This window comes from Barbus barbus (assembly GCF_936440315.1).
Source record: "Barbus barbus genome assembly, chromosome: 5".
In the NCBI taxonomy this organism is placed as follows: Eukaryota; Metazoa; Chordata; class Actinopteri; order Cypriniformes; family Cyprinidae; genus Barbus; species Barbus barbus.
Window position 1 is genome coordinate 22,944,413 of NC_136733.1, and position 27,017 is coordinate 22,971,429.

The following is a 27,017-nucleotide window of genomic DNA, read 5'->3' on the forward strand; positions in this document are numbered from 1 at the left end:
GAGATTTAAACCACAGCAGAAAGTGATGGTCAAGTATGCACAGACATGCAGCAAAGTGGTAAAATGGAGAAAACGTGTTCTGTTTTGTGTTCAGAAATAAATGACCGTTTTACCAGTGTTATAGAAGACAGCCTCAATAAATGTGCAGTTTCGAAAGAAAGATCCCACTGATGTCACATCCTCAAAAAAGCAGCTCTGAAAGGTGGAATTGATGAAAGTGACAGACTTGAATTTCATACGTGTGAACCTGAGGAACGAATAAAGAAAATTATTTATGTGATAATATGCACACACAGAATAAGAATTAGTACAATAAGAAGATTACTGTTACAGCTTGAATAAGTCACCTGTCATTGATAAATAAGCTATTAGTGTGTATCTGGTTCTCAAGGGTGAAATTGAAGGTGAAGTCTTCAATGCGCTCATTGTTATGCCTTTGTACTTTGGAGGCATATTCATCGGACTGAAGATGTTTGATGACGTCAGGGAACCACACGGATAAACCATAATACCTGCAGAAGTATTGAGTTCCTCAATTATATGAAAGAAAGAAAGACAAATAGAATGACGATAGACAGAACGACAATAGATAGAAAGAAAAGAAAGACAAATAGAACGACGATAGTCAAAACAACGATAGATAGATAGATAGATAGATAGATAGATAGATAGATAGATAGATAGATAGATAGATAGATAGATAGATAGATAGATAGATAGATAGATAGATAGATAGATAGATAGATAGATAGATAGATAGAAAAGAAAGACAAATAGAACGACGATAGTCAAAACAACGATAGATAGAAAGAAAGAAAAGAAAGACAAATAGAACGACGATAGTCAAAACAACGATAGATAGATAGAAAGAAAAGAAAGACAAATAGAACGACGATAGTCAAAACAACGATAGATAGATAGATAGATAGATAGATAGATAGATAGATAGATAGATAGATAGATAGATAGATAGATAGATAGATAGATAGATAGATAGATAGATAGATAGATAGATAGATAGATAGATAGATAGAAAGAAAAGAAAGACAAATAGAACGACGATAGTCAAAACAACGATAGATAGATAGATAGATAGATAGATAGATAGATAGATAGATAGATAGATAGATAGATAGATAGATAGATAGATAGATAGATAGATAGATAGAAAGACAAATAGAACGACGATAGTCAAAACAACGATAGATAGATAGAAAGAAAAGAAAGACAAATAGAACGACGATAGTCAAAACAACGATAGATAGATAGATAGATAGATAGATAGATAGATAGATAGATAGATAGATAGATAGATAGATAGATAGATAGATAGATAGATAGATAGATAGATAGATAGATAGATAGATAGATAGATAGATAGATAGATAGATAGATAGAAAGAAAAGAAAGACAAATAGAACGACGATAGTCAAAACAACGATAGATAGATAGAAAGAAAAGAAAGACAAATAGAACGACGATAGTCAAAACAGCGATAGATAGATAGATAGATAGATAGATAGATAGATAGATAGATAGATAGATAGATAGATAGATAGATAGATAGATAGATAGATAGATAGATAGATAGATAGATAGATAGATAGATAGATAGAAAAGAAAGACAAATAGAACGACGATAGTCAAAACAACGATAGATAGATAGATAGATAGATAGATAGATAGATAGATAGATAGATAGATAGATAGATAGATAGATAGATAGATAGATAGATAGATAGATAGATAGATAGATAGATAGATAGATAGATAGATAGAATGAAAAGAAAGACAAATAGAACGACGATAGTCAAAACAACGATAGATAGATAGATAGATAGATAGATAGATAGATAGATAGATAGATAGATAGATAGATAGATAGATAGATAGATAGATAGATAGATAGATAGAAAGAAAGACAAATAGAACGACGATAGTCAAAACAACGATAGATAGATAGATAGATAGATAGATAGATAGATAGATAGATAGATAGATAGATAGATAGATAGATAGATAGATAGATAGATAGATAGATAGATAGATAGATAGATAGATAGATAGATAGAAAAGAAAGACAAATAGAACGACGATAGTCAAAACAACGATAGATAGATAGATAGATAGATAGATAGATAGATAGATAGATAGATAGATAGATAGATAGATAGATAGATAGATAGATAGATAGATAGATAGATAGATAGATAGATAGAAAGAAAGACAAATAGAACGACGATAGTCAAAACAACGATAGATAGATAGATAGATAGATAGATAGATAGATAGATAGATAGATAGATAGATAGATAGATAGATAGATAGATAGATAGATAGATAGATAGATAGATAGAATGAAAAGAAAGACAAATAGAACGACGTTTGGTCTCGTACTGTATCGTGTATCTTGTCAGTGTGTGCACTTGCTTGGCCATTTGTAGTTGATAAACAGGAAAGTGGGTTCAAGCGCCAGCAGAAGGCAGTGTAATGGAAGTGGTCTTTAAGAGAAGCAGTCTATCAGCGGAAGTTTAAAATCAGCTCGTAAGTGTATTTACTTGTCTCAGTGTTTAGCGCATTTGCCGTTGCTAGGAAACGCTTATTTTGTTTACTAGGATGAGAGTTGCTGAAATCGCGTTTGGTCTCGTACTGTATCGTGTATCTTGTCAGTGTGTGCACTTGCTTGGCCATTTGTAGTTGATAAACAGGAAAGTGGGTTCAAGCGCCAGCAGAAGGCAGTGTAATGGAAGTGGTCTTTAAGAGAAGCAGTCTATCAGCGGAAGTTTAAAATCAGCTCGTAAGTGTATTTACTTGTCTCAGTGTTTAGCGCATTTGCCGTTGCTAGGAAACGCTTATTTTGTTTACTAGGATGAGAGTTGCTGAAATCGCGTTTGGTCTCGTACTGTATCGTGTATCTTGTCAGTGTGTGCACTTGCTTGGCCATTTGTAGTTGATAAACAGGAAAGTGGGTTCAAGCGCCAGCAGAAGGCAGTGTAATGGAAGTGGTCTTTAAGAGAAGCAGTCTATCAGCGGAAGTTTAAAATCAGCTCGTAAGTGTATTTACTTGTCTCAGTGTTTAGCGCATTTGCCGTTGCTAGGAAACGCTTATTTTGTTTACTAGGATGAGAGTTGCTGAAATCGCGTTTGGTCTCGTACTGTATCGTGTATCTTGTCAGTGTGTGCACTTGCTTGGCCATTTGTAGTTGATAAACAGGAAAGTGGGTTCAAGCGCCAGCAGAAGGCAGTGTAATGGAAGTGGTCTTTAAGAGAAGCAGTCTATCAGCGGAAGTTTAAAATCAGCTCGTAAGTGTATTTACTTGTCTCAGTGTTTAGCGCATTTGCCGTTGCTAGGAAACGCTTATTTTGTTTACTAGGATGAGAGTTGCTGAAATCGCGTTTGGTCTCGTACTGTATCGTGTATCTTGTCAGTGTGTGCACTTGCTTGGCCATTTGTAGTTGATAAACAGGAAAGTGGGTTCAAGCGCCAGCAGAAGGCAGTGTAATGGAAGTGGTCTTTAAGAGAAGCAGTCTATCAGCGGAAGTTTAAAATCAGCTCGTAAGTGTATTTACTTGTCTCAGTGTTTAGCGCATTTGCCGTTGCTAGGAAACGCTTATTTTGTTTACTAGGATGAGAGTTGCTGAAATCGCGTTTGGTCTCGTACTGTATCGTGTATCTTGTCAGTGTGTGCACTTGCTTGGCCATTTGTAGTTGATAAACAGGAAAGTGGGTCCAGCTGAATTGAAATGATCATTTGTTAGATTGGTATAATAAAGGTTATTATACCGCGGCAGCGGTCGCGGCAGTCGTCGTGTGAAGCCCTCTTAGTGTGAAGACCAAAGAGTGTAAAGACCATCGACTCTACCGTGCGACTCCACCGGGCAGGGACACCGGCAAGGGATAGTAGTAGCTTTTTATTTAATTTTTTCATTGATATGTTTATTATTGAAATGTTGTTGTTATATGCATGTGTTAATTTTATTTAATTTCTTTATTTTCTTAAATATGTGGGTAGATAGTATTTATAGAGTTGTAACTTTTTAGTTTTAGTTACTTTTTCTTATTTGTAAGTCGCTTTGGACAAAAGCGTCTGCTAAATGACAAAAGTAAAAGTAAAGTAAAAAAGTAGATAGATAGATAGATAGATAGATAGATAGATAGATAGATAGATAGATAGATAGATAGATAGATAGATAGATAGATAGATAGATAGATAGATAGATAGATAGATAGATAGATAGATAGATAGATAGATAGATAGATAGATAGATAGAAAAGAAAGACAAATAGAACGACGATAGTCAAAACAACGATAGATAGATAGATAGATAGATAGATAGATAGATAGATAGATAGATAGATAGATAGATAGATAGATAGATAGATAGATAGATAGATAGATAGATAGATAGATAGATAGATAGATAGATAGATAGAAAAGAAAGACAAATAGAACGACGATAGTCAAAACAACGATAGATAGAAAGAAAGAAAAGAAAGACAAATAGAACGACGATAGTCAAAACAACGATAGATAGATAGAAAGAAAAGAAAGACAAATAGAACGACGATAGTCAAAACAACGATAGATAGATAGATAGATAGATAGATAGATAGATAGATAGATAGATAGAAAGAAAAGAAAGACAAATAGAACGACGATAGTCAAAACAACGATAGATAGATAGATAGATAGATAGATAGATAGATAGATAGATAGATAGATAGATAGATAGATAGATAGATAGATAGATAGATAGATAGATAGATAGATAGAAGAAAGACAAATAGAACGACGATAGTCAAAACAACGATAGATAGATAGAAAGAAAAGAAAGACAAATAGAACGACGATAGTCAAAACAACGATAGATAGATAGATAGATAGATAGATAGATAGATAGATAGATAGATAGATAGATAGATAGATAGATAGATAGATAGATAGATAGATAGATAGATAGATAGATAGATAGATAGATAGATAGATAGATAGATAGATAGATAGATAGATAGAAACTCAACACACAGCCATCTGAGCACTGTATGGTCTGAGCACTGACAGGCTGACCCCCCCACCCCTTCAACCTCTGCAGCAATGCTGGCAGCACTCATACGTCTATTTCCCAAACACAACCTCTGGATATGTTGCTGAGCACGTGCACTCAACTTCTTTGGTCGACCATGGCAAGGCCTGTTCTGAGTGGAACCTATCCTGTTAAACTGCTGCATGGTCTTGGCCACCGTGCTGCTGCTCAGTTTCAGGGTCTTGGCAATCTTCTTATAGCCTACGCCATCTTTATGTAGAGCAACAATTCTTTTTTTCAGATCCTCAGAGAGTTCTTTGCCACAAGGTGCCATGTTGAACTTCCAGTGACCAGTATGAGAGAGTGAGAGTGATAACACCAAATTTAACACACCTGCTCCCCATTCACACCTGAGACCTTGTAACACTAACGAGTCACATGACACCAGGGAGAGAAAATGGCTAATTGGGCCCAATTTGGACATTTTCACTTAGAAGTGCACTCACTTTTGTGGCCAGCGGTTTAGACATTAATGGCTGTGTGTTGAGTTATTTTGAGGGGACAGCAAATTTACACTGTTATACAAGCTGTACACTCACTACTTTACATTGTAGAAAGTGTCATTTCTTCAGTCTTATCACATGAAAATATATAATAAAATATTTACAAAAATGTGAGGGGTGTACTCACTTCTGTGAGATACGATAGATAGATAGATAGATAGATAGATAGATAGATAGATAGATAGATAGATAGATAGATAGATAGATAGATAGATAGATAGATAGATAGATAGATAGATAGATAGATAGATAGATAGATAGATAGATAGATAGATAGATAGATAGATAGATAGATAGATCTTACCCAAATGACAGTGTGAGCCACACAATAGCAAGTTTGACTGTACTGTCTTTCACTGGATAATCAAAACACTTCAAGAAGTTTGACCAAATCTGGAAGGACAGATAAAGTAGTTTTAATCATTTTTATTTGAATCATAAAAAAACTATCACAAGTTTTCTGTAATTTATGCTAATGATTACATAGACAATATTATTTCTGAAAGGTTACACATCATGAATCTCACCCCATGAAGCTCAGTCTTTATTCTGAAGATCACTTTTGAGAAAAGGTTGCCAGATTCAGTCTGCATCTCGACAAACTCATCAATCTGCTTTGGGATCTTAATTCTGTTCACCTACAAGAAGAAACACCAGTTACTAGGGTTACGTTCACACTGTAAGCCTTATTTCTCAATCCTGATTTATTACTCAGATCTTTTTTTTTTTTCTCTACATATTCAAGAGTAAATTAGTGAAAAGTTTAAAGAAAAAGATCTCAAATCGGATTTGGTCCACTTTTGCCTGCAGTCTATATGGGCTTCATTCTACAGAATTTTTTCGTTATGTAATGTAATGAAATGTGTATATTTTTTTTAAGTTTGACATACTCAGTATTTAAAAGAGGGAAAATGTCTTAGGTAGGTATAAGAGTGTCCAATTTGGATGACAGCTTTATCCTCATCAATAGCTGCTCACCAAGCAGCTCAGTAAATGACACCAGAAACATCCGTGAAGCCCACATACAGGGCAGGATGAGACAATCATGTATGAATTTAAGCAATTTAAAGCACGGTTGGTACTCTAAGCAGCTTAAAGTTAGCGCAGTGAGGGAATCGACTCACAGTGAAGACTTTCTCGGGCTGTCCACGCGCTCGCATGTTTGTGTCATGAATCTGCTTGAGGATCATCCAGGCCTCATCGTGCTTCCCCACCTGAAAGGATAGAGAAGAAAAATCCCTAAGAGATTAACTGGATTAAGAGGAAACCGCAGCACTAGATGACAGCCGCCCACCTCTATTGCCATGGCAGGCCTAAAAGAGGGGCATAGGGAGTCACGACAAGCAAGCATCATTAGCTTCAAAGAGAGTCGTGTTCCCTTAAGTCAGGCTGTTTTTTCAGATGTTCAAGTCAAAAACTGATGTTTTTAGAAACATGCAGTTAACAATAAAGCAGCCACAAGCATCTGAGATAGATTTTGCCCATTTTCTATTTGTAAATTACTGTTATTTCAAACTCAGCCAAAGCTATAATGAATTATACACTTTCTTTGTGTCTCTCCACCTAATTTCAGACATTCCTTACCTCCAAGTAGAATCTGGGGCTTTCTGGCATGAACGTTAAGGCCACCACGGCACAGACGCAGGGGAGAGCACACACCACCACAAACACCCTCCAGCTGTGGAACTGATAAGCTGAGCCCATACTGAAACTCCAGCCTGAGGAAAACATCAGACATTTCATGTTACTGCAGCAGAGACAAAGGGTTTTGCTGCCTGGTAGCACTTCAAGCCATAAATCTGTTGGATTAGAAACATCTATCAGTATCTGTTGGCATGGCACAGTGATTATGGTCTGAGTGAACACATCCATTTCATTTGTCCAACGCTGATTGATTACATAAGGGCTGAGAGTGGTGTCTTTTCCAGGTGATGGAACTGAAAAACATCAGGATTAATATGTGTAATAGGTTTTATAATGCAGTCCTGATTTTAGTTAGCAACATAGTATGGAATAACTAAATTTATATCTAATAATTATAATATATATCTATAATAGATATATATTAATATCTAAATCTAAAACACTGTTAACAAAAAAAACTAAATAAAGCTGAAATAAAATACAAATATTATAACTTATATTGCCAACAAAACCAAGTTTAAGCTGTAGTAATAAACTGCTTAAGCTAAATCTGAAATTCAAATAGTTAAATAGAAATTATTAAACAAAAATTATAAAAGCACATACAATTACTAAAACTACCATTTACAAATAAAACATAAAAACTGACATCATTGCCTTCATAAACAAATGTTTCTTTTCTCTTTTACATTCATAAAAAATAGTCTAAACAAAATCTAAACTAAACTTAAGAACAATTAAGTAGGTAAAGGGAAATGCAACAAATTTGTGTATGTTTGTTGTTCGTGTGCTGAAATATTATAGAAATCTTAAAAAATCAAACTGCTTAATTTACAGTATCTTGCATTGATCTACAAATTTCAAAACAGTAAAGTTGTGGCTAAGCGCACAGAGCATGATATTCTTGATATATACTCAGCTACAGGATTGCCCTGTTCTGTTTATGATATTCTTATGTGCATATAATATAAACGGACTCATCAACAAACCATCCAAAACTATTCTGCATTTCTAAGTGGTGTCAGGCAGGTTTCTGAAATCACGTAAAGCAGCTTTAAGACTGTCATGAACTCTGAGAGCTCAATAAATACATCCCAGGCTGAAAATGTGTTTTTCTCATTATATTTCATTTTATGTGGCTCCTTTTCTATTTCTCCTCCATATGCATCTTCTTCTTTACCAGTAATGTCTTCATGTCTTCACATCATTAAAGTGGAAATGTCCTTTTGAAAGGCACAAGTGTCTTTCACTTATGGTAATGTAAAGTGGCCATTAAAGGAATTGTACACCCAAAAATAAAAACTGCTTAAAATGTTCATGAGTTTGTTTCTTCATCGTAACAGATTTGGAGAAATTTACCATTACATCACTTGCTTACCAATCGATCCTCTGCAGTGAATGGGTGCCATCAAAATAGTCCAAATAGCACAATCCACAAGTAATCCACACAACTCCAGTACATTCATTACCCTTAACAAGACATTAACTGATGGACTGAAGTTGTGTTGATTACTTGTGAATTATCGTGATGCTTTTATCAGCTGTTTTGACTCATTCTGGTGGCACCCATTCACTGCAGAGGATCCATTGGTGAGCAAGTGATGTAATGGTAAATTTCTTCAAATCTGTTATGATAAAGAAACAAACTCATCTTGAATTAAATAATCATAATGGGTCACATTTAAAATAGCATGTCCTAAAATGAAGAAAAAGTCATATAAAACGCATACATAAAAAATCCAAGATGAAATACAGAATTCACCATGTGTGTGTGTGTGTGTGTGTGTGTGTGTGTTCATTAGCGTATCTCTGTGAGGACCTGTGGTAAATAATGAAGGTAACACTACACTGCAGTATAAGTGAGAGTTATGAAGCTGTGATTGCAACAGCAGGCAAGTTAATGTTGCACCCATGTCATTGGAAATCTCATTACGTAGATTATGTGCATAACTGACTGAGGAAACAGGTGACTGAGTCAGCAGATAGCAGACCTACCGTTTCTACAGTTGCTTGCCAGTGGCTCTACTCACAGTTGGCTTTAATGCTCATAAAACAACACACTCACACACATGAAAACTGTAAAAGCAAATGCTTTAATGACTTGACACCTGATTTATTTTTTATTGTTTTCCAAAAACTAGCGAGCTGCATTCAGATACAGTAATTTAAAGCATCATAGTCACCAACAGAAACCTAATTTTTACCTAATTTTAACCCCAGAATGTACTGAAAGGACAATGAATCCAGAGTTGCATAGTAGCACAATACTCTTGCTATTTCTTCCATAAAAATATGGTAAAAACAGTAAAAGTGATATTCTAATATGCGATTCTGAAAGAGGCACATGAGGTAGGATAAATGTTTATTCAGTACTAAAAATCATGGGTAAAATACCTAAATGACTACTCACCATATTTGTGTTCTATGTGTTTTTATTAGTCTCTTTGTACTCATGTGTAAAGATAATGTGGAGTTAGCTTAGCATGCTAACTCCAAACGCTATTGAAATCAATTGTGAATCTAACCTCTTTTGTACCACTTAGGCTATATGTTGTATACAGTTCCTGCTAATGTACAGCGCTCCCAGCACATATACACAGACACCCAATTTATGGGCCTATGACTGTTTCCCATTGATTCCAGACTATAATACAGACTCCCTAATACTCTCCTAGCCGCTGTGTCTGACAGCTTGTCCCCTGCTCGGGCTCCACCGTGGGTCATTCATAAATCAAGCACTCCTTTCGTTTTGCCTCACAAGGCAAGGAGAAAAACCTCATTACGATCTGTTCACCGAGAACACCCCCAAAATAGGAGTGAAAACAGTCTGTCGTTTTGGCCAAGAGACTCCTCTCCATATCCATCACCTTTCCTTACTGATGAGTGCAGCTTATTTCCAGTGTAGAGGTTCTCATAAATCATCGGGCTATGCTTTCCCCCACAGGAGTCACTTCATCCTTTAAATATCGCTGCAGTGCTCTGTTTCTACATTAATCAGTTAACCTAAAGCTCCGCTGTTCTCCGCTCCCTCACAGTCATCACTGCCAGTGAGAGGACAGCCCACTCGTGCTGGAGGAACAGCAGACACCTTGACCTGAGTTCGCCGAGAACACTGTTGTAATCGGACTCTACCTGTGTCCTGTGTTACTTCATTTATATGGAAATTAAAAGATAACATTTGTTATCTTCAAATTTAGCTTGCTTACTAGAAAGTATCATCATCGTTTTTTGGAGATGGTACCTTGATAAAATAAATCTGCCATGTTATTTTAGACATGTACAGTTACAGTCCCATGGTTCTTAGACATGTAGCATAGCATTTGTTTGAAATAGAAATCTTCTGTAACAATGTAAAATTAAAAAATATATATATTGTCAGATAATAATGAAAAACCTTGATAATGATGATTAGCAAAATAAACTGGTTCTGTTACCGTAGTGAGGTATGATGGCCCAGGCCATGGCAGAGGCATAAATCTCTCCAATCATCCAGAACATGCAGAGCCAGCTCAGATGCTCTCCACGCTTCTCTCTTGACAACACCTCAGCAAAGTATGAGAAGACAATGGGCACCGCTCCACCAATCCTGAAGGACGAGACCAGGAAGAATAAGGTTCAGAGGGCCCAAAAGCTCAGCAAATTATGACAGCTGTTCCTTTTTCATGTAATTTCCTTTATAGAGGAATTTAAATCGTGGATCTGTGCACCTATTTCGGTTGTGTTTAAGCGTGTAATTTAAAGCATGTAATTTCTGTTAATAAAACTTGCTGCCATCACCAAACAGAATTGCAAAAATAATTTCAATATGGTTTTCCAAACGATCTGCCACTGGTTGAAAAACAGCTCAAGAAAATTTTGATAATGCTATACACTTATCAGAAGAATCAACCTAAAAAGGTCTTATACCGCACATTATACAGACAAAAAATATTTTAAGACAAATTAAAAGAAGTGAAAACTGCTTAAAAATAAAAAAGCTTTAATTGCTAAAAATTACTAAATAGAAAGAATGTTTTTCTGCTTGAGGACAATAAAGAACATTCCTCGCTTATGTAAATTGCAATCAAACAGAAAACACTCTAAACTTAAAACACTGTGTCCACAGAAAAACAAAATGAGTCTAGTCTGTGAGATTAATTAGTCCTGGGTGTCTTCTTCAGATCAATATTCAAATAAAAAACATTGTAATTTCCAATTACTAAATGTTAGCATTTAAAAGAATCAAATGTTATAAAAAACTATTTGCACATTTATTTATATTTTTTTAATAAAATTATTATTATTTTTTTCACTGCTGAACAAAGATCCAGGAGGCGGGGTTGAATCCACATCTAGGGGGTGGAGATTGGTAGGTTTAGGGGTGGGGATGGGTGGGTTTAGGGATCAGGGGGAAGAGACGGGTAGGTTCAGGTATATGTAAGGTGGGAGGAGTTGGATCTAGATCCAACCACGCCCCTGGATCTTGTGTTCTGCAGTGGGGACCATCTCTTTAAGTGCTACCAGAATGATGGTGAATAGGAATGTGGTTGTTAAAAGTTGCGTATGAAAGCAATGTGAGTCGATCGCTTGAAGTTGTCAAGCTCATAATCAGAAGTGGAACTTATAAAGTCTGTGATAGCATGAGACCAGCTATGTTGTTATTTTTATCCCGCCGTGCTCCCCGTCTGTGTAATTCATAAACGCAAATTTATTATGCACAGTACAATCAAATGCCAGACTTTGAAACAGAGTATGTTTTCTGTAAAGATAACAGGCTTGTATTAATAGTGGAATGTTTATTTGCAAAGGCTAGTGTCTGCTAATGCGGAGCTGCAGCTCTGGAAGCTCCGCCCTCTTCTCCGAGAGCAACAACTCATTTGCATTTAAAGCAACATACTCAAAATCAGCGCGTTTTGGCTCATACCTTATCACACTGCACTTAACCCTCGTTCTAAACAGCGCTTTTAACCCTGGGTAAAGAAACGTTTCACACCTGCAATTTGAAAGCGATGTTAGCACTGTTTTCCTGCCTTTGTGCGTCTCATGAGGCTTAAAACGGCTAAAGACCTACGCGGCGACTTTTTTTTTTTAGTAACTGGAAAGACGCAGAAAAAGACGTGTAAACAGGTTGCCTGCTGTTCATTCAATCAGTGACGGTGACACCGCATATATGCAAATAAGAATGTTAACCCGGGGTTTAGGAATGTACAGTGTGAAACGTCTGTTAATGAATAACCAGGATTAACAGTTAACCCCAGGTATAGTATGAGCAGTGTGAAACATGATTACAGATAACCCAGGATTCCATTTATCCGGGGTTTAGGATGACCCAGGTTTAACAGTTTCAAGTGTGAAAAGCCCTCAAAAGTGGTAACAAGCAATACAAATTCATCTGTGGGGTATTCTGAGCTAATTTTTTTACATATACGCTCTTGGGACTGTAATATTTGTGGGGAAATAATACACACGGAGCCAAGGGTGTGGTGATTTACTTCCTAGTCACTCTCGTTCTGATACAGGAAAGCAATGCGCAGACTGGTTAATAGAACTACCGTAAGTACACTACTATCACAGCCATCATTACAAGGCAGGACATTCCCTATCAATCACTACACTCCTCCCCTCTAGATTTTAACCCTTATGACTAACAAACAGCCTGCTATAACAGCCAATGCAGTTATCAGATTTATGACATTCACTTACCCTAGGTATCTGCATAACTTATCTGCATGAATTACAGGAACTATTTGGAACTCTGAACTTTCTTACTTAACTAATGATCTCTACATAATACTTAGAGATTGAGTCTTTTTGGAGCGGTATGCTGTCTTTCAGGATAGCGGCGTGCTGGTAGGACAACTTGCGGCGGACCAGCAGCAGCATCTTGCTGTTCTATGTCTTCTTGTTGTTCCTCAGGATCTACATAGTCCATGAAATCTTCACTATCCTTTCTGCTCGACCAGCTTGAAACTTTGGATGCACGCAAATGATCCACATGTACCTTGACTTGACGATGACCAACTTGAACGTCATAGGTCAGAGGTCCTCTTTGCTTCAGAATTACTCCTGATATCCACAACTTCTTGGGATGTCTGAAGTCTCGAACTAACACCCCCTCCCCGAGACTGAATGTCCGGAGTGACTTAGCACGCTTGTCATGAGCCTTCTTCTGCTGTAACTGATGCTTGGCCACTACTGCAGACATGTCAGGCTTAACTAGTGACAGACGAGTGCGTGGCTGTCTTTTTAGAAACATTTCAGCTGGAGTGCGTTCGGTGACTGTGTGAGGAGTGTTTCTGTACGTGAACAGGAACCGAGCAAGGCGTTGCTGTTGTGACACCGACTGAGCTTCAAGTCTAGCCCATGCTTTCTTGAAAGTTTGTACAGCTCGCTCTACTGCCCCATTGGATGCAGGATGGTAAGGTGGTGACAGAATGTGGCGGACTCCGTTGTTCTTGAGAAACTGTTCAAACTCTGCTGATGGAAATGGAGGGCCATTGTCTGACACAAGCACCTTTGGTAATCCATATGATGCAAAGAGGTTCCGGAGAAGTTGTGCAGTCTTCTCTGCTGATGTCTGATTTATGGGCAGTACCTCTAACCATTTTGAGTAAACATCTACTACCAGTAGGTAGTGCTGCTTGTTGATTTCGGCGAAATCGACATGCACTCTTTCCCATGGTGAAGTAGCCCATGACCAAGAATGAAGGGGTGCTACTGCAGGTCTGTTCAGAGTGATCTCACATGCAGCGCACTGACCTACGTGACTCTCTATCTCTTGATCTATCCCAGGCCACCACAGGAAGCTTCTGGCTAAAGCCTTCATCCGTGTTATTCCTGGATGTCCATCATGCAGATCTGACAAGAGTCTCTGTCTGTACTTGGGTGGTATGATTACCCTTGAGCCCCAGAGAACACATCCCTGGTCTGTAGACAACTCATCCTTCCTCACATGGAAAGGTTTCAGATCTAGGTTGGGCACAAACTTTGGCCATCCTGACAATGTAAGATCAAGAACCTTGGAGACGACTGGATCGTGTCTTGTCTCTGTGGCAATGTCAGTCGCTGACACAGGTAAGTCATCCACATATGACACACAGAACTCTCCACTTCCATCAGTGCTCCCATCTGTGTCACCCCTGCATCTGCGTTTGCATGGTCACAGGATCTTCTATACTGGATGTCGTAATCATAGGCTAAAAGGATCAAAGCCCAGCGTTGCATGCGGAGGGCAGCCAGAGTGGGTACTGCAGATTTAGGGCCAAGGATTGTCAACAGTGGCTTGTGATCAGTCAACAGCACAAATTTTCTCCCATACAGATACTTATGGAACTTTTTGACCCCAAATATTATGCTCAATGCCTCTTTTTCGATTTGAGCATAATTTTGCTCACTTGATGTGAGAGTCCTTGATGCAAAAGCAATTGGTTGCTCTTCTCCCGAGGGTAGTACATGAGAAATTACGGCTCCAACACCATATGGACTGGCATCACAGGCAAGCCGGAGAGGTTTCTCTGGATCATAATGCGCGAGGCATTTACTGCTTAGGAGACGCTGCTTGCATCCCTTGAAGGCGTCCTCACATTGTGGAGACCATTTCCACGGTGTGTCGACTTGTAGCAATTGGTGAAGTGGGTGAAGCACTGTGGACAGGTTTGCCATAAACTTTCCATAGTAATTTAGCAGCCCCAAGAAGGATCTTAGTTCGGTCACATTCTGAGGGGCTGGTGCGTTCACAATGGCATCCACTTTACTTGCTGTTGGGTGAAGCCCCTGTGCATCTACTCTGTACCCCAGGTACTCCACTGAGTCCTGGAGGAATGCACACTTTGATTGCTTGATTCTCACCCCATACCTTTCCAGTCTTGTCATCACTTGATCCAATATTTTCAGGTGTTCTTCCTTCGTCGGTGCTGACACCAGTATGTCATCCATAAAGCACACGACCTTGTCCATTCCATGCAGTATCTGGTCCATGGTGTGTTGAAACACTGCTGGAGCTGTAGAGACACCGTAGGCAAGACGGTGGTATCTGAAGAGGCCCTTGTGTGTATTTATGGTAAGATACTGCTCTGACTCCGGGTCTAACTGCAATTGCTGGTAGGCAAAAGACAGGTCGATCTTACTGAACACCGTCCCGCCAGCCAGAGTGGCAAACAGATCCTCAGCATTTGGAAGAGGATAATCTTCTGGCAGTATGCATCGATTTACAGTCACTTTATAGTCACCACACAATCTCACCGCTTTGTCTTTCTTAGGTACTACGACAATAGGCGCCGCCCAATCACTCCTTTCCACTTGAGTGACAATGCCATTCCTCTGAAGGCGTTCTAGCTCTTTCTCCACTGATTCTCTCAGTGCGTAGGGCACTGGTCTTGGCTTGTGGAAAATTGGCTTGGCGTCACCTTGCACTCTTATGGTTGCTTTAAAATCCTTGATCCTTCCATAGCCTTCTTTGAACAGCTCCTTGTGCTTTTCTAATACTCCCTGCAGTGAGAGGTGTTCATCTCCTTTGTTGTCGTCAAGGCTGAATATTCCTTCCCAGTTCAGCTTTAGCTTCCGCAGCCAATTTCTTCCCAGTAATGGCGGTTTATTTCCCTTTACGACAACGAGAGGCAGCATCCACTCCCGTCCCTCATGTTTCACTGGTACTTGCATTTTTCCCAGCACCGGTATTGTGTCGCCAGTGTATGATGACAGACGAATGCCTGCGGGCTGCAAAGGACAGCTTTTCAAGTGCTCCTCATAGAGACACTGTGGGATTAAGGACACTGATGCTCCAGTATCCACTTGCATTTTAACTGGCACTCCCATCAACTCTAATTCAGCGAAAATGCCATCTTTGTTTCCTTGAGCAGTGTACACTGTGTACAAGTCCAGTTCGTCATCTTGGCAGTCATCCGAGTCATCAGTTTCACCATTCGCCGTTACCATTTGAGCTTTATCACTTTGTTTTATTTTCCTACAGACTCTTTTGATATGTCCGACTTTTCCACAGCCGTGGCATGTTTCGGTGCGGTAGAAGCATTCATTTGGCCGGTGATTGTCTTTCCCACATCTATAGCATTGCTGCTGTTTCCCTCTGAAGGAATGCTGATTAGTTCTTGGGTCCCCCTTGTGGCTTTGACGGGAGTTGTTTGTCTTTTTGTTACTCCACTTTTCACTCACAGCCTTGGGGACCTTATTGACTTCTCCTTTTTGTTTCTCCACACGCTCCCTCAATTCCTTAGTGTCTTTCATTGCCAACTCAAGAGCAAGCGCCATATCACAGGCCTTTATGAAGGTAAGATCCTTTACTGATAACAGTCGCTTGTGATATTCTTCTCCTGAGAGACCGCAGACAAACTGATCTCTCAGAGCATCATTCAAAAATTGTCCAAACTCACAAGTGCTGGCTAATTTCTTAAGTGCAAGAATGTATTCAGTCACTGTTTCATCTGGCTTTTGCTGTCTTTTGTAAAACCTGAAGCGCTCTGCAATCAGAACAGGCTTTGGCTTGAAATGCAGAGACAGGGCACTCGTAATGTCGTCATATGTCTTGTCTGAGACCTTATTTGGAGCAATTAGATTTTTCAACAGTCCATAGTCAGTGGCACTTAGCACACTCAAAAACACATCCGCTTTCTTTTCTGCTGGAATTTCGTTTGCAGACAGCCATCTTTCAAAACGTTCCAAATAGGAATCAAAATCTTCTTTCTTATTGTCAAATTCAGGCACTCTTCCTATCATTGACATTTTCTTTCACTTTACAATTTCCCCCTTCCAGTAGAATTCTTTAATTGACTCTGTGTTAAACTCTGTTTTGCAATTACAGTCTATTTCTTTGCGTAAGACTGCTCTTCATTTCAATTCTTCCGCTCACCACAAGATGGCTACCTTGCGCTTCCGCAACGCAGCAAGAACACAGGTTAGCCGTTTTCGATTTCTTCCAAGCTTGAAAACAAGCGAACTGCTGCAGTTTTGATGAATTTCATACACCGGGAATCTGCAGTAGTTGTTACTGTCGTGGATTCCTTACTTTATTTCCTCGTCGCCAATGTAATATTTGTGGGGAAATAATACACACGGAGACAGAGCCAAGGGTGTGGTGATTTACTTCCTAGTCACTCTCGTTCTGATACAGGAAAGCAATGCGCAGACTGGTTAATAGAACTACCGTAAGTACACTACTATCACAGCCATCATTACAAGGCAGGACATTCCCTATCAATCACTACAGGGACATCAGAGACTTATTTTACATCTTGTAAAAAAGGGGCATAATAGGTCCTCTTTAAGAAATTGAGCGTTAGCGTTAGTTCTGGCAGGTCACATGAGTCAAGCTTGCATCAGCTGATTCTCAGCTGATCACATCTACCTATAGGAATACGACACCTATCGCGGCATTCCTATATAATCTCTATTCAGTATTAATCCAACATTCTGTGAAATGCCTAATAGGAGGCACAAGCCAAATGTCTTCAAAGATTCAAAATAACTCCATCATCAGAGAGACAAGTGCTTTAGCCGTGGAGCCACAGACAGTCTCCGCCAGAGAGTCAAGAACACAGCGAGGCTATTGATCCAGCAAGATGTAATGTATTGTCTGTCTGAAAAAGACTATTATCTAAAGAATAGGAGAGACATTCTCATTTTAGAGGAGGGTTGATAAAAGATGCCCATTGCATAGTTCCTCATGATACCAACTGAGAATGCTTTCCAGAAACCCATGTCAAAATTCAAGTGGAGTTAAATGGATAGGTTCCTATGTCTGCTTGCTTAAACAAGAGCGGCAGAGATATTTTTACAGTGTTGCATTGCGTGAGGGAGTCTTCATTACAAACTTCACAAGAATCACCATAGGATGTATGTGCTCAAAAAAACATGAATTGAAACCAATTGAACCAAAAACCAATTGAATTTAATTGAATTGATTTTATATATATATATATATATATATATATATATATATATATATATATATATATATATATATATATATATATATATATTATAGAGAGCATTCTCTTCAAGAATTGGCTAAAAACATATCTTTATTTGACCCTCTAACTCTAGCACTCTCTATTCTAATTCTATTCTTAAAAAAAAAAAACTTGTCCCTTTTAGACTTGCACTCTAGTCATTTACTAACTGCTTGTTTTTAAAAAGCACTTGCATGTCATTGCTCTATTGTTGAATTTGATTGCTTCCATTGTCCTCATGTGTAAGTCGCTTTGGATAAAAGCGACTGCTAAATGACTAAATGTAAATGTGAATGTATATTACACCCACACTATTGTTCAACATTTTAGGGTCTCTGCTGACCAAGGCTGCATATCAAATACAGTAAAAACAGTAATACTGTAACACTTACTATTTTAAATTTATTGTATTGTAAAATGCTATTTATTCCTGTCATGGCACTGCTTAATTTTCAGCAGTCATTCTTTAGTGTCACATCATCCATCTTTCTTAATATACCGGTTGATGCTCAAGAAACATTTCTTATTATGATCAATATTAAAACAGTCACGCTGCTTAATATTTTTGTAAAACCATGAACCATGAAAACCATTTCTTGCAGGATTCTTTGATGAATAGAAAGTTTAAAAGAACAAAATGTTTAGAAATCTTTTGAAACACTGTCTCTTAACTGTCCCTTTTGATCAATTTAATGCATCCTTGTTGAATAAAAGTATTAATTTCTTTTAACAAAAATCTTACTGACCCCAAACATTTAAACAGTACATATTTATATATTTCTTTGTATTACAAAACCTAAAGTCTCTGTCAAGATCCACGTTTTGGACTTGACAAATTTAATATCTTGAAGATGTACCACAGATTGTGTAGTGCAGGAAACAGACTCACCCAAAGCCAGCTATCATGCGACAGAACAGGAAGAAGCCATAGCCCTGCACAAAAGACGACAGGAAGGCGAAGAAGCCATTTATGGACATGCAAATGAGCAGACACTGCCTTCTGCCCACCTTGTCAGCCATGCCGCCCCAGAAGAAGGCCCCTACCATCATCCCCAAATACACAATGCTGCCTGTAGTAAATAAGAGGAGAGGGGGAAAAAAGCAAAGTGAAACAGTGAGAACACGCACCTCAGGCAGAGAAACACACAGACTGACGCAGTCATATTCAGGAGAGTTTGTTTTTGTCTTAATTCTTGTTTGGCGGATGATTTATATATAGTGGTTTATATGCAGCTGCTTTTCAGAACAAGAACACCATTAAACTTTCCGTTCACTGATGTTTTCACCTGACGACTTTCTTTGTTGTTTTTTGGGTGAAATGCACGAGACTTTCCGTGATGATGCTATGAGCAAGGGAGTTTGTGTGCGGTAAAAATGGTGATTACATAAGTAGCCCAAAGGAAAAACGAATGGCTAACTATTAAAAATGTATCAGATTTAAGTGATCTCAGAATTCTATATCACAGGATTTAACTGAAAAATAACTTCAACTATTGCGTATTGTTCTAAGATGACTTACATATCTGGAGCAGAATTAGGATACTGCAGATGGTACAGAGATGAACTGAAAGTTTCTAAATGACTACTTTGATGAAAAATGGGTGAATTTAGAGGTAAAGTAAAATAAAATATAATATCATAAAATAATGATATTATTCTGTAGCGGACTGATTTTTCTGCAAATAATAATCTAATTAAAATACAATTGGAAAAAAGGGAAAAGCTTGGTTCATTAGAACTAAATAAATAAATTCAGACATAAACAGTTGAGGTCAAAATTTTACATCCCCCTTTCAGAATCTGAAAAATGTTAACTATTTTACCAAAGTAAGAGGGATCACACAAAATGCCTGTTATTGTTTATTATTTAGTACTGACCTGAATGAGATATTTCACATAAAAGATGTGTACATATATTCCACAAGAGAAAATAATAGCTGAATTTATAAAAACGACCCCGTTTAAAAGTTTACATCCCCTTGATTCTTAATGTGTTCTTACCTGAATGATCCACAGCTGTGGTTTTTTGTTTGTTTGTTTGTTTGTTTAGTGATAGTTGTTCATGAATCCCTTGTTTGTCCTGAACAGTTAAACTGCCTGCTGGTCTTCATAAAAATCCTTCAGGTCCCGCAAATTATTAAGTTTTACAGCATTTTTGTGTATTTGAACCCTTTCCAACAATGACTGTATGATTTTGAGATCCATTCTAACAGAACGTAGATGTGTAAATGTTTTCTTATTTTGCCTAAATATCTTTTTATTTTTTTTCCATTTAGTACTGCCCTTTAGAGGCTACAGAAGATAGTTACATGATTCCCAGAAGACAAAATAAGTTAAATTTACCCTGATTTTCAAATTCAAAAAGCGAATGTAAAATATCTTATTCAGGTCAGTACCAAATAAACAATAACATGCATTTTGTATGATCCCTCTTATTTTGGTAAAATAATTAACAGTCTGCAGATTATGAAATGGGGATGTAAACTTTTGACTTCAACTCTCTCTCTCTTTCTATATATACATATATATACAGTATATATATATTTTTTATATATATATACTGTATATATATATATATATATATATATAGTTTGTATATGTACTGTATATGTAGCCTATATTTACTATATTTACTATACATATATATACAGTATATACAAACATATATACAGTCATGTCATGTCATCAAAAATATCGGCACCCTTGGCAAATATGACCAATGAAGGCTGTGAAAATTAATCTGAATTGTTAATCCTTTTGTGAATTTTTTAAATAAAATATAAAAAATCTAACCTTTCATTGGATAATAAGAATTTAAAATGGGGGGAAATATCATTATGAAATAAATGTTTTTCTCTAATACACATTGGCCACAATTAACGGCACCCTTTTATTCAATACTTTTTGAAACCTCCATTTGCCAGTTTAACAGCTCTAAATCTTCTCCTATAATGCCTGATGAGGTTAGAGAACACCTGACAAGAGATCAGAGACCATTCCTTCATCCAGAATCTCTCCAGATCCTTTAGATTCACAGCTCCATGACGGTGCTTCTTCTCTTCAGTTCACCTCACTCATTTTCTACAGGGTTCAGGTCAGAGGACTGGAATGGCCAGCAGAAGCTTGGTTTTGTGCTCAGTGACCCATTTTTGTGCAGTTTTTGAGGTTTGTGTTTGGATTATTGTACGGTTGGAAGATCCAAACATGGCCTTTATAAGATTTCTAACAGAGTCAGTCACTAATTGATTTTTTATCTGTTGGTATTTGATAGAATCCATGATGCCATGTATTTAAACAAGATGTCCAGGACCTCCAGCAGAAATATAGGCCCACAACATCAAAAATACAGCAGTATATTTCATTGTACACATGGGGTACTTTTTATCCCTGTGTTCAACAAACCCATCTTGAGTGTTTGCTGCTAAAAAGCAATTTTTTTTTGTTTCATCTGACCATAGAAGCCAGTCCCATTTGAAGTTCCAGTGGTGTCTGATAACTGAATATGCTGGAGATTGTTTTTGGAAGAGCTAGGAGCATTTTTCTTGAAACCCTCCCAAACAGCATGTGGTGATGTAGGGGCTGTTTGACTATTTTTACTCAATTAGGGTAAACGTACCTATTAAGCTCACCAAAATCTACATTGAGACATTTTTAGTGCACAAGATATTGGTTTCAGTACAAAAAGTTATGTTAAAATAAAATATTAATCTCTCACACAAAAATATTTAATTTTATTTTAAATGACAAAAGCATTTCAATTAAGATATACATAATTAAATTCAAAAAGTCTGGCTGTGCTTAATGGGTACATTTTTGTACCCTTTAAGCACCCCTGTTCCCATTAAGCTCACATCATGCTTTATTAAAAATTCTTGATTATTTTAAAGATTTTTAAAGAATAATTGTAAAAAATTATATTTTTTGAAGGTACAAAGTCAATCACAAAAAAACAGAACTCTAAAATCAAGCAACAAGGCATTTAAGTCGATCAGTTATATATTCATAGTGAAGTGTCATCTAAGCACATATCAACATCTATACTAGTCCACTTTCAGCTAAGTAACACATTCAAAAATCAAATAAAACAAACCAATAAAACATTTAATTAATGGGGATGAACACAGAAACTAGCCTCATTATGAAACCTCTTTTTAAATGGATGTAAACTTTTCTATAGTCTCTTAAGGCTGGAGAACACTACACGATTTTTGCCCTGATTTTCCACAGATTTACAGTCTGGAAAAGTTTATGCTAGTTGCCAAAGATCAGAGCCAGTCTGCAGATTTGAGTTGACAGAATCCATAGAAAATCTATTAATTTAACTTAAAGTGGCAACCATCAGTTAATATTTAAAGTCTTTTTATGAAGTATTTACATAGACGTTCAATGTAGAAGAGCTTAAAGAGAGCAAACTGAGCTTAACTGGAGCAGCAACAATTTTTAATAAATTTAATGTAATATTTATTAAAATGACAGGATTTTTGCTAAATAAATAGTCTAGATCGTGTATTAAGTGTATACATATTTTAATGTGAACAACTATTATTAAGAATATCTATGAAATTATACTTTTTCTTATTGATGTCACACTGAAGCTGTGTGATTTTCATAGTAGTGCACCCTTTAGGCTCACCTTAAAATAATATGAAACCTTTAAAAATTACAGCACCGTAAAACGACAGTCTAGCATAAAACTGTAAATTTATAATATTATGGATGTAAAAGTACAAGCCAGAAATATCTGTGAAGTAACATGTTAGCGTAGCACACAATCTTATACAGCTAACGAGACGCTGCGTCCGAAAACGCTACGGGTTCAGCATGACCATGCTCTGAATCACATGTGTAATTAGTCCAAACGGAAGGGTGAGACGTCACGGATGGGGTGACGTAACGACCAGGAAGCTTAAAAGCACGTGCGGTGGAACCAGCCTCAGCTTCTAGAAATGAAGCAAGTGCTGGTAGGGATGCCAGAAGTGTGGCTTCGAGACGCAACGTCTCGTTCCCTTCGGGGAACCATGGTTACATGCGTAACCTGAGACGTTCCCCATCAGGAACTCGAGCTGAGTCCGAAAACAATACAGGAACGAGATGCCCACACCGCCAGACTGACAAGTCTCTGCCTAGTGTGTACTAGGACGAGAGAACAGAAGAGCCGGGAGTAGCCCACATGTTGAGGCCGTAGAACGTTAGGGGCATGGACCGTCCTGCAGCGTTGCAGATGTCCTGTATAGACACACCTGCCAAGAAGGCCTTGGAGGCCCCACACTTTGAGTTGAGTGAGCTCTGACTCCCATCGGCCACTGAGAGGGCCTGAAGATCACCAACTCTCTTCAGAGAGGAAATAGCCAAAAGGAAGGCAGTCTTGATGGTGAGGAGTCAGTCGGAGATCTCCTCACCATGGGCTCGAAGGGAGCCTTGCAAAGAGCCTCTAGCACCACAGTCAAGTCCCACGTGGGGACACGAGACCATACTGGGGGTCTCAGCCTCAGCGCACAGCGGAGGACGCGGGCACTTGGGGGATCTCTGGAAGCGCGGACACCTGGGGCACCCTGGAAACGCGGACTCTTGATATTTTCTGCAATTCTCCAGTTGTGGTCCTTGAAGAGTCTTTAGCCACTCAAATTATCCTCCTCACCATGCATTAAGACGATATAGACACATGTCCTCTTCCAGACAGTTTCGTAACATTTTCTGTTGATTGGAAATTCTTATTGCCCTGATGGTGGAAATGGGAATTTTCACTGCTCTAGCTCTTTTCTTAAAGCCACTTCACTAATTTGTAAAGCTTAGTTATCTTTTGCTGCACATCACAAATATATTCTTTGGTTTTTCTCATTGTGATGGCTGATTAAGGGAATTTGGGCTTTGTTTTCCCTCCTATTTAAATTTCTGTGAAACAGGAAGCAATGGCTGGATAATTTCATGTTCATAATCACCCTGGAGTGCTCAAAATTGTGAATATGAATGGGAATATACTTCAGAGATATTTTACTCTGTAAAATATTTTTTTTAGGGGTGCCAATAATTGTGTCCAACGTGTATTTGAGAAAAACATTTATTTCATAATGATATTTCCTCCCATTTTAAATTATTACTATCAAATGAAAGGTTAGATTTTTGTGATTTTTTTTTTAATAAAAGATCATAAGGAATGCAGATTAATTTTCACAGCCTTCTTTGATCATATTTACCAAGGGTGCCGATTTGTTTTTGGCCATGACTGTATATATATATATATATATATATATATATACTGTATATATAGAAAGAGAGAAAATAAACATGTATATAAATACTGTACAGTATAGATATATATATATAGAGAGAGAGAGAGAGAGAGAGAGAGAGAGAGAGAGAAAATTAAGTTATTGTAGAAAAATTGTAAATAAAATCATTATGTACAGTATTTAAATACATAAGTCATGGCAAGAGGGAAGAACTAAAATATTACATAAAACTGAATTTTAGCTGTTTTGTTAGAGAGCATAATAGACAGAGATGGGGAGAAATTGGTGGATTGATAGTTGTATTTAAAAGAGATACAGTAACACTTTGTGCATGTGTTGCAATGCACAAAACATTTCAGAGATTTGCTGATTTATCCAAGTGTAAATTCTCAACTGATACAGTAGCTTTTTTTGTGACCAAGCACTTACAATTTTGCTGCTGTACAACCAGCACAGCAATTAATAGTGAGCAGTAAACTGCTTTGCTGGTACAGTAACAAGCCTGCTAAATAGATTCACTTTGGAGGTGAACTACTTTAAGATTTGTCATTATACAAATGTATTTATTTAATGAAGCAGAACATGTGTATGATAAATGCATGTCTCACTTTCTAATAATACCGCAGACTCATGGAGGCATAAAAGACACATTTGTCTCCAGATGTTCATTACTTGTAATGAAGACTCCTGAGATCATGTCAGGCATTTCACTTTTCAGCAATCTGCTCAGTTAAAAAGGTCATACCAAACATTTCTTCTTATTTTTCCATTTTTAACATTAAAAGAAACGTCAAAAACATAATTTAGTTACTTAAAAGCTCCCAATCCACTGTAACTGGAAAAGAGCAACCAGTATTACGATTACCATTTTAATGTTGTTTTTAAACATCTCAGATTTATTAACTAATTATTTAAATATTTTTAGGTTTGCATTATTATAGCACCGAAGGAGTAGCAAGCATAGCTTTTTTGTACTGGAAATGGCAATAAAGATTTTCTGTTTCTCACATATATTATTCAAAATTCTATGCAAAAAAGAAAGTCACACAGTTTTGGAACAACATGAGAGTGAGCAAATTATTTTTGGGTGAACTATCCCTTTAAGCATATGCAGTGAAATCAGCAACAAGTAATAGTAAAAGTCTGTATTTAACCAGCTATCAAAGCTGTCTGCTTTGGCTTACTGAAGCTGTAGGGCGGTTAGACAGGTGATAGAGAGAGAGTCTGCTGGTTAGCAGAGCTGTATGAAAGCAGTTTAGTGATGACTGGGGCTGTTGACACAGCAGGGAGTGCTGGTGTATGGAGGGCTGTAGGGGACAAGTGCTTACGGCTGATTATGTTTTCTCAGCAGGGTCCAGGGTTGATTGTCAACTCAACAAAGCTGAGAATCATACACAGCTACTTCTACAACAAAAAATACTACTGTTGCAGAGAAACGCAATGCACAATAACAAAAAGATAGGAGATTAATCTGTTGCCTTGCACACCTACAAATATACAACATGCATGATTTTTACAGTAATTAATTATTATATAATAAAAATGACAAAGCAAGAGTGCTGTTGTGAGTACCTTTGACGGTGGTCCGATTGCAACATCGCTTTTATAACTACAGCAGTTCAGTATTAAAGGGGTCATATGATGCTTTTTTTAAAGATCATTATTTTGTGTATTTGGTGTAACAGAATATGTTGACATGCTTTAATGTTCAAAAAACACATCATTTTTTCAAATACTGTACATTATTGTAGGTCATCTATGCCCCGTCTCTCTCAAACACTTTTTTTTCTACAAAGTCCCTCCTTCCGACAAGCGCAGTCTGCTCTGATTGGCCAACTGGCACAGTGCATTGTGATTGGCCGAACACCACAAGCTCTTGTCGGAAATGTAATTCCCCTTTCCATAATTGCGAGCTTCAGCTTTCAAAATAAAAGTAAAGACAGTTAATAATGTCCTTAGTTTTACCATCAGTTCAAGCCCAAGAGGGGAACAGAGTCGCGTGACAGACACAGTGATGATGCTCGTATGTGTTTGCACACAAGCTGTGATTAAGCTGGTGTGACCCTCTTTCTCTCTCTCTCTCTCTGTCTTACACACACACACACACACACGACACGCAAAACTCCGCATTTGAATAGTCAATAGCAAATACTTAAACTAATAACAAAACATACTTACAGTCGCTGATTCAGAAGCACCAGATTGTCATAGCAAAGTCAGAATTACCTCCTCCTAGGTTCACGAAACGGTCGTCCATAAAATGCTTTGTGATAACATCTTAGTTGTGCTGTGCATTAAGCGAATATTTCCACATCGTGACATAGACATGTGGGGGCGTGTTTGAATGAGCATCATATGACCCCTTTAAATAACTTACTTTTTAGAAAAAATATTTAAAATTATTTCCAAACGGAGCCAAAGTTGACACATAACAGTCACATGCAAAAGACGTAATTGGTTTGTCGTGTGGTAGCTGGGGAGTCTAAGAACAAACACTTTAGTTGTTTCGTTCCTGTTTTGAACTAATCGGTTGAATGAATGATTCAATGAGTCATAAAGATATTGTCGCCACCTCTGGCGTAACAAAGAAACCTATACTGTCAAATTCCTTCCAC

The 27,017-nt window shown here is 37.6% G+C and overlaps 1 protein-coding gene across 1 annotated transcript in view; it reads right to left on the reverse strand.

Moving 5' to 3' along the window:
* sv2ca (synaptic vesicle glycoprotein 2Ca) overlaps positions 1–27,017 on the reverse strand; it is a gene marked incomplete at its 5' end in the record, with an annotated part of 36,142 nt that overhangs the window by 3,125 nt on the left and 6,000 nt on the right. The window contains 8 exons of the mRNA XM_079416794.1: positions 114–247; positions 348–512; positions 5,893–5,981; positions 6,116–6,226; positions 6,713–6,802; positions 7,173–7,306; positions 10,667–10,818; positions 19,062–19,242. Coding sequence (XP_079272920.1) covers positions 114–247; positions 348–512; positions 5,893–5,981; positions 6,116–6,226; positions 6,713–6,802; positions 7,173–7,306; positions 10,667–10,818; positions 19,062–19,242 — 1,056 coding nt within the window. The remainder of the gene's footprint in view (positions 1–113; positions 248–347; positions 513–5,892; positions 5,982–6,115; positions 6,227–6,712; positions 6,803–7,172; positions 7,307–10,666; positions 10,819–19,061; positions 19,243–27,017) is intronic.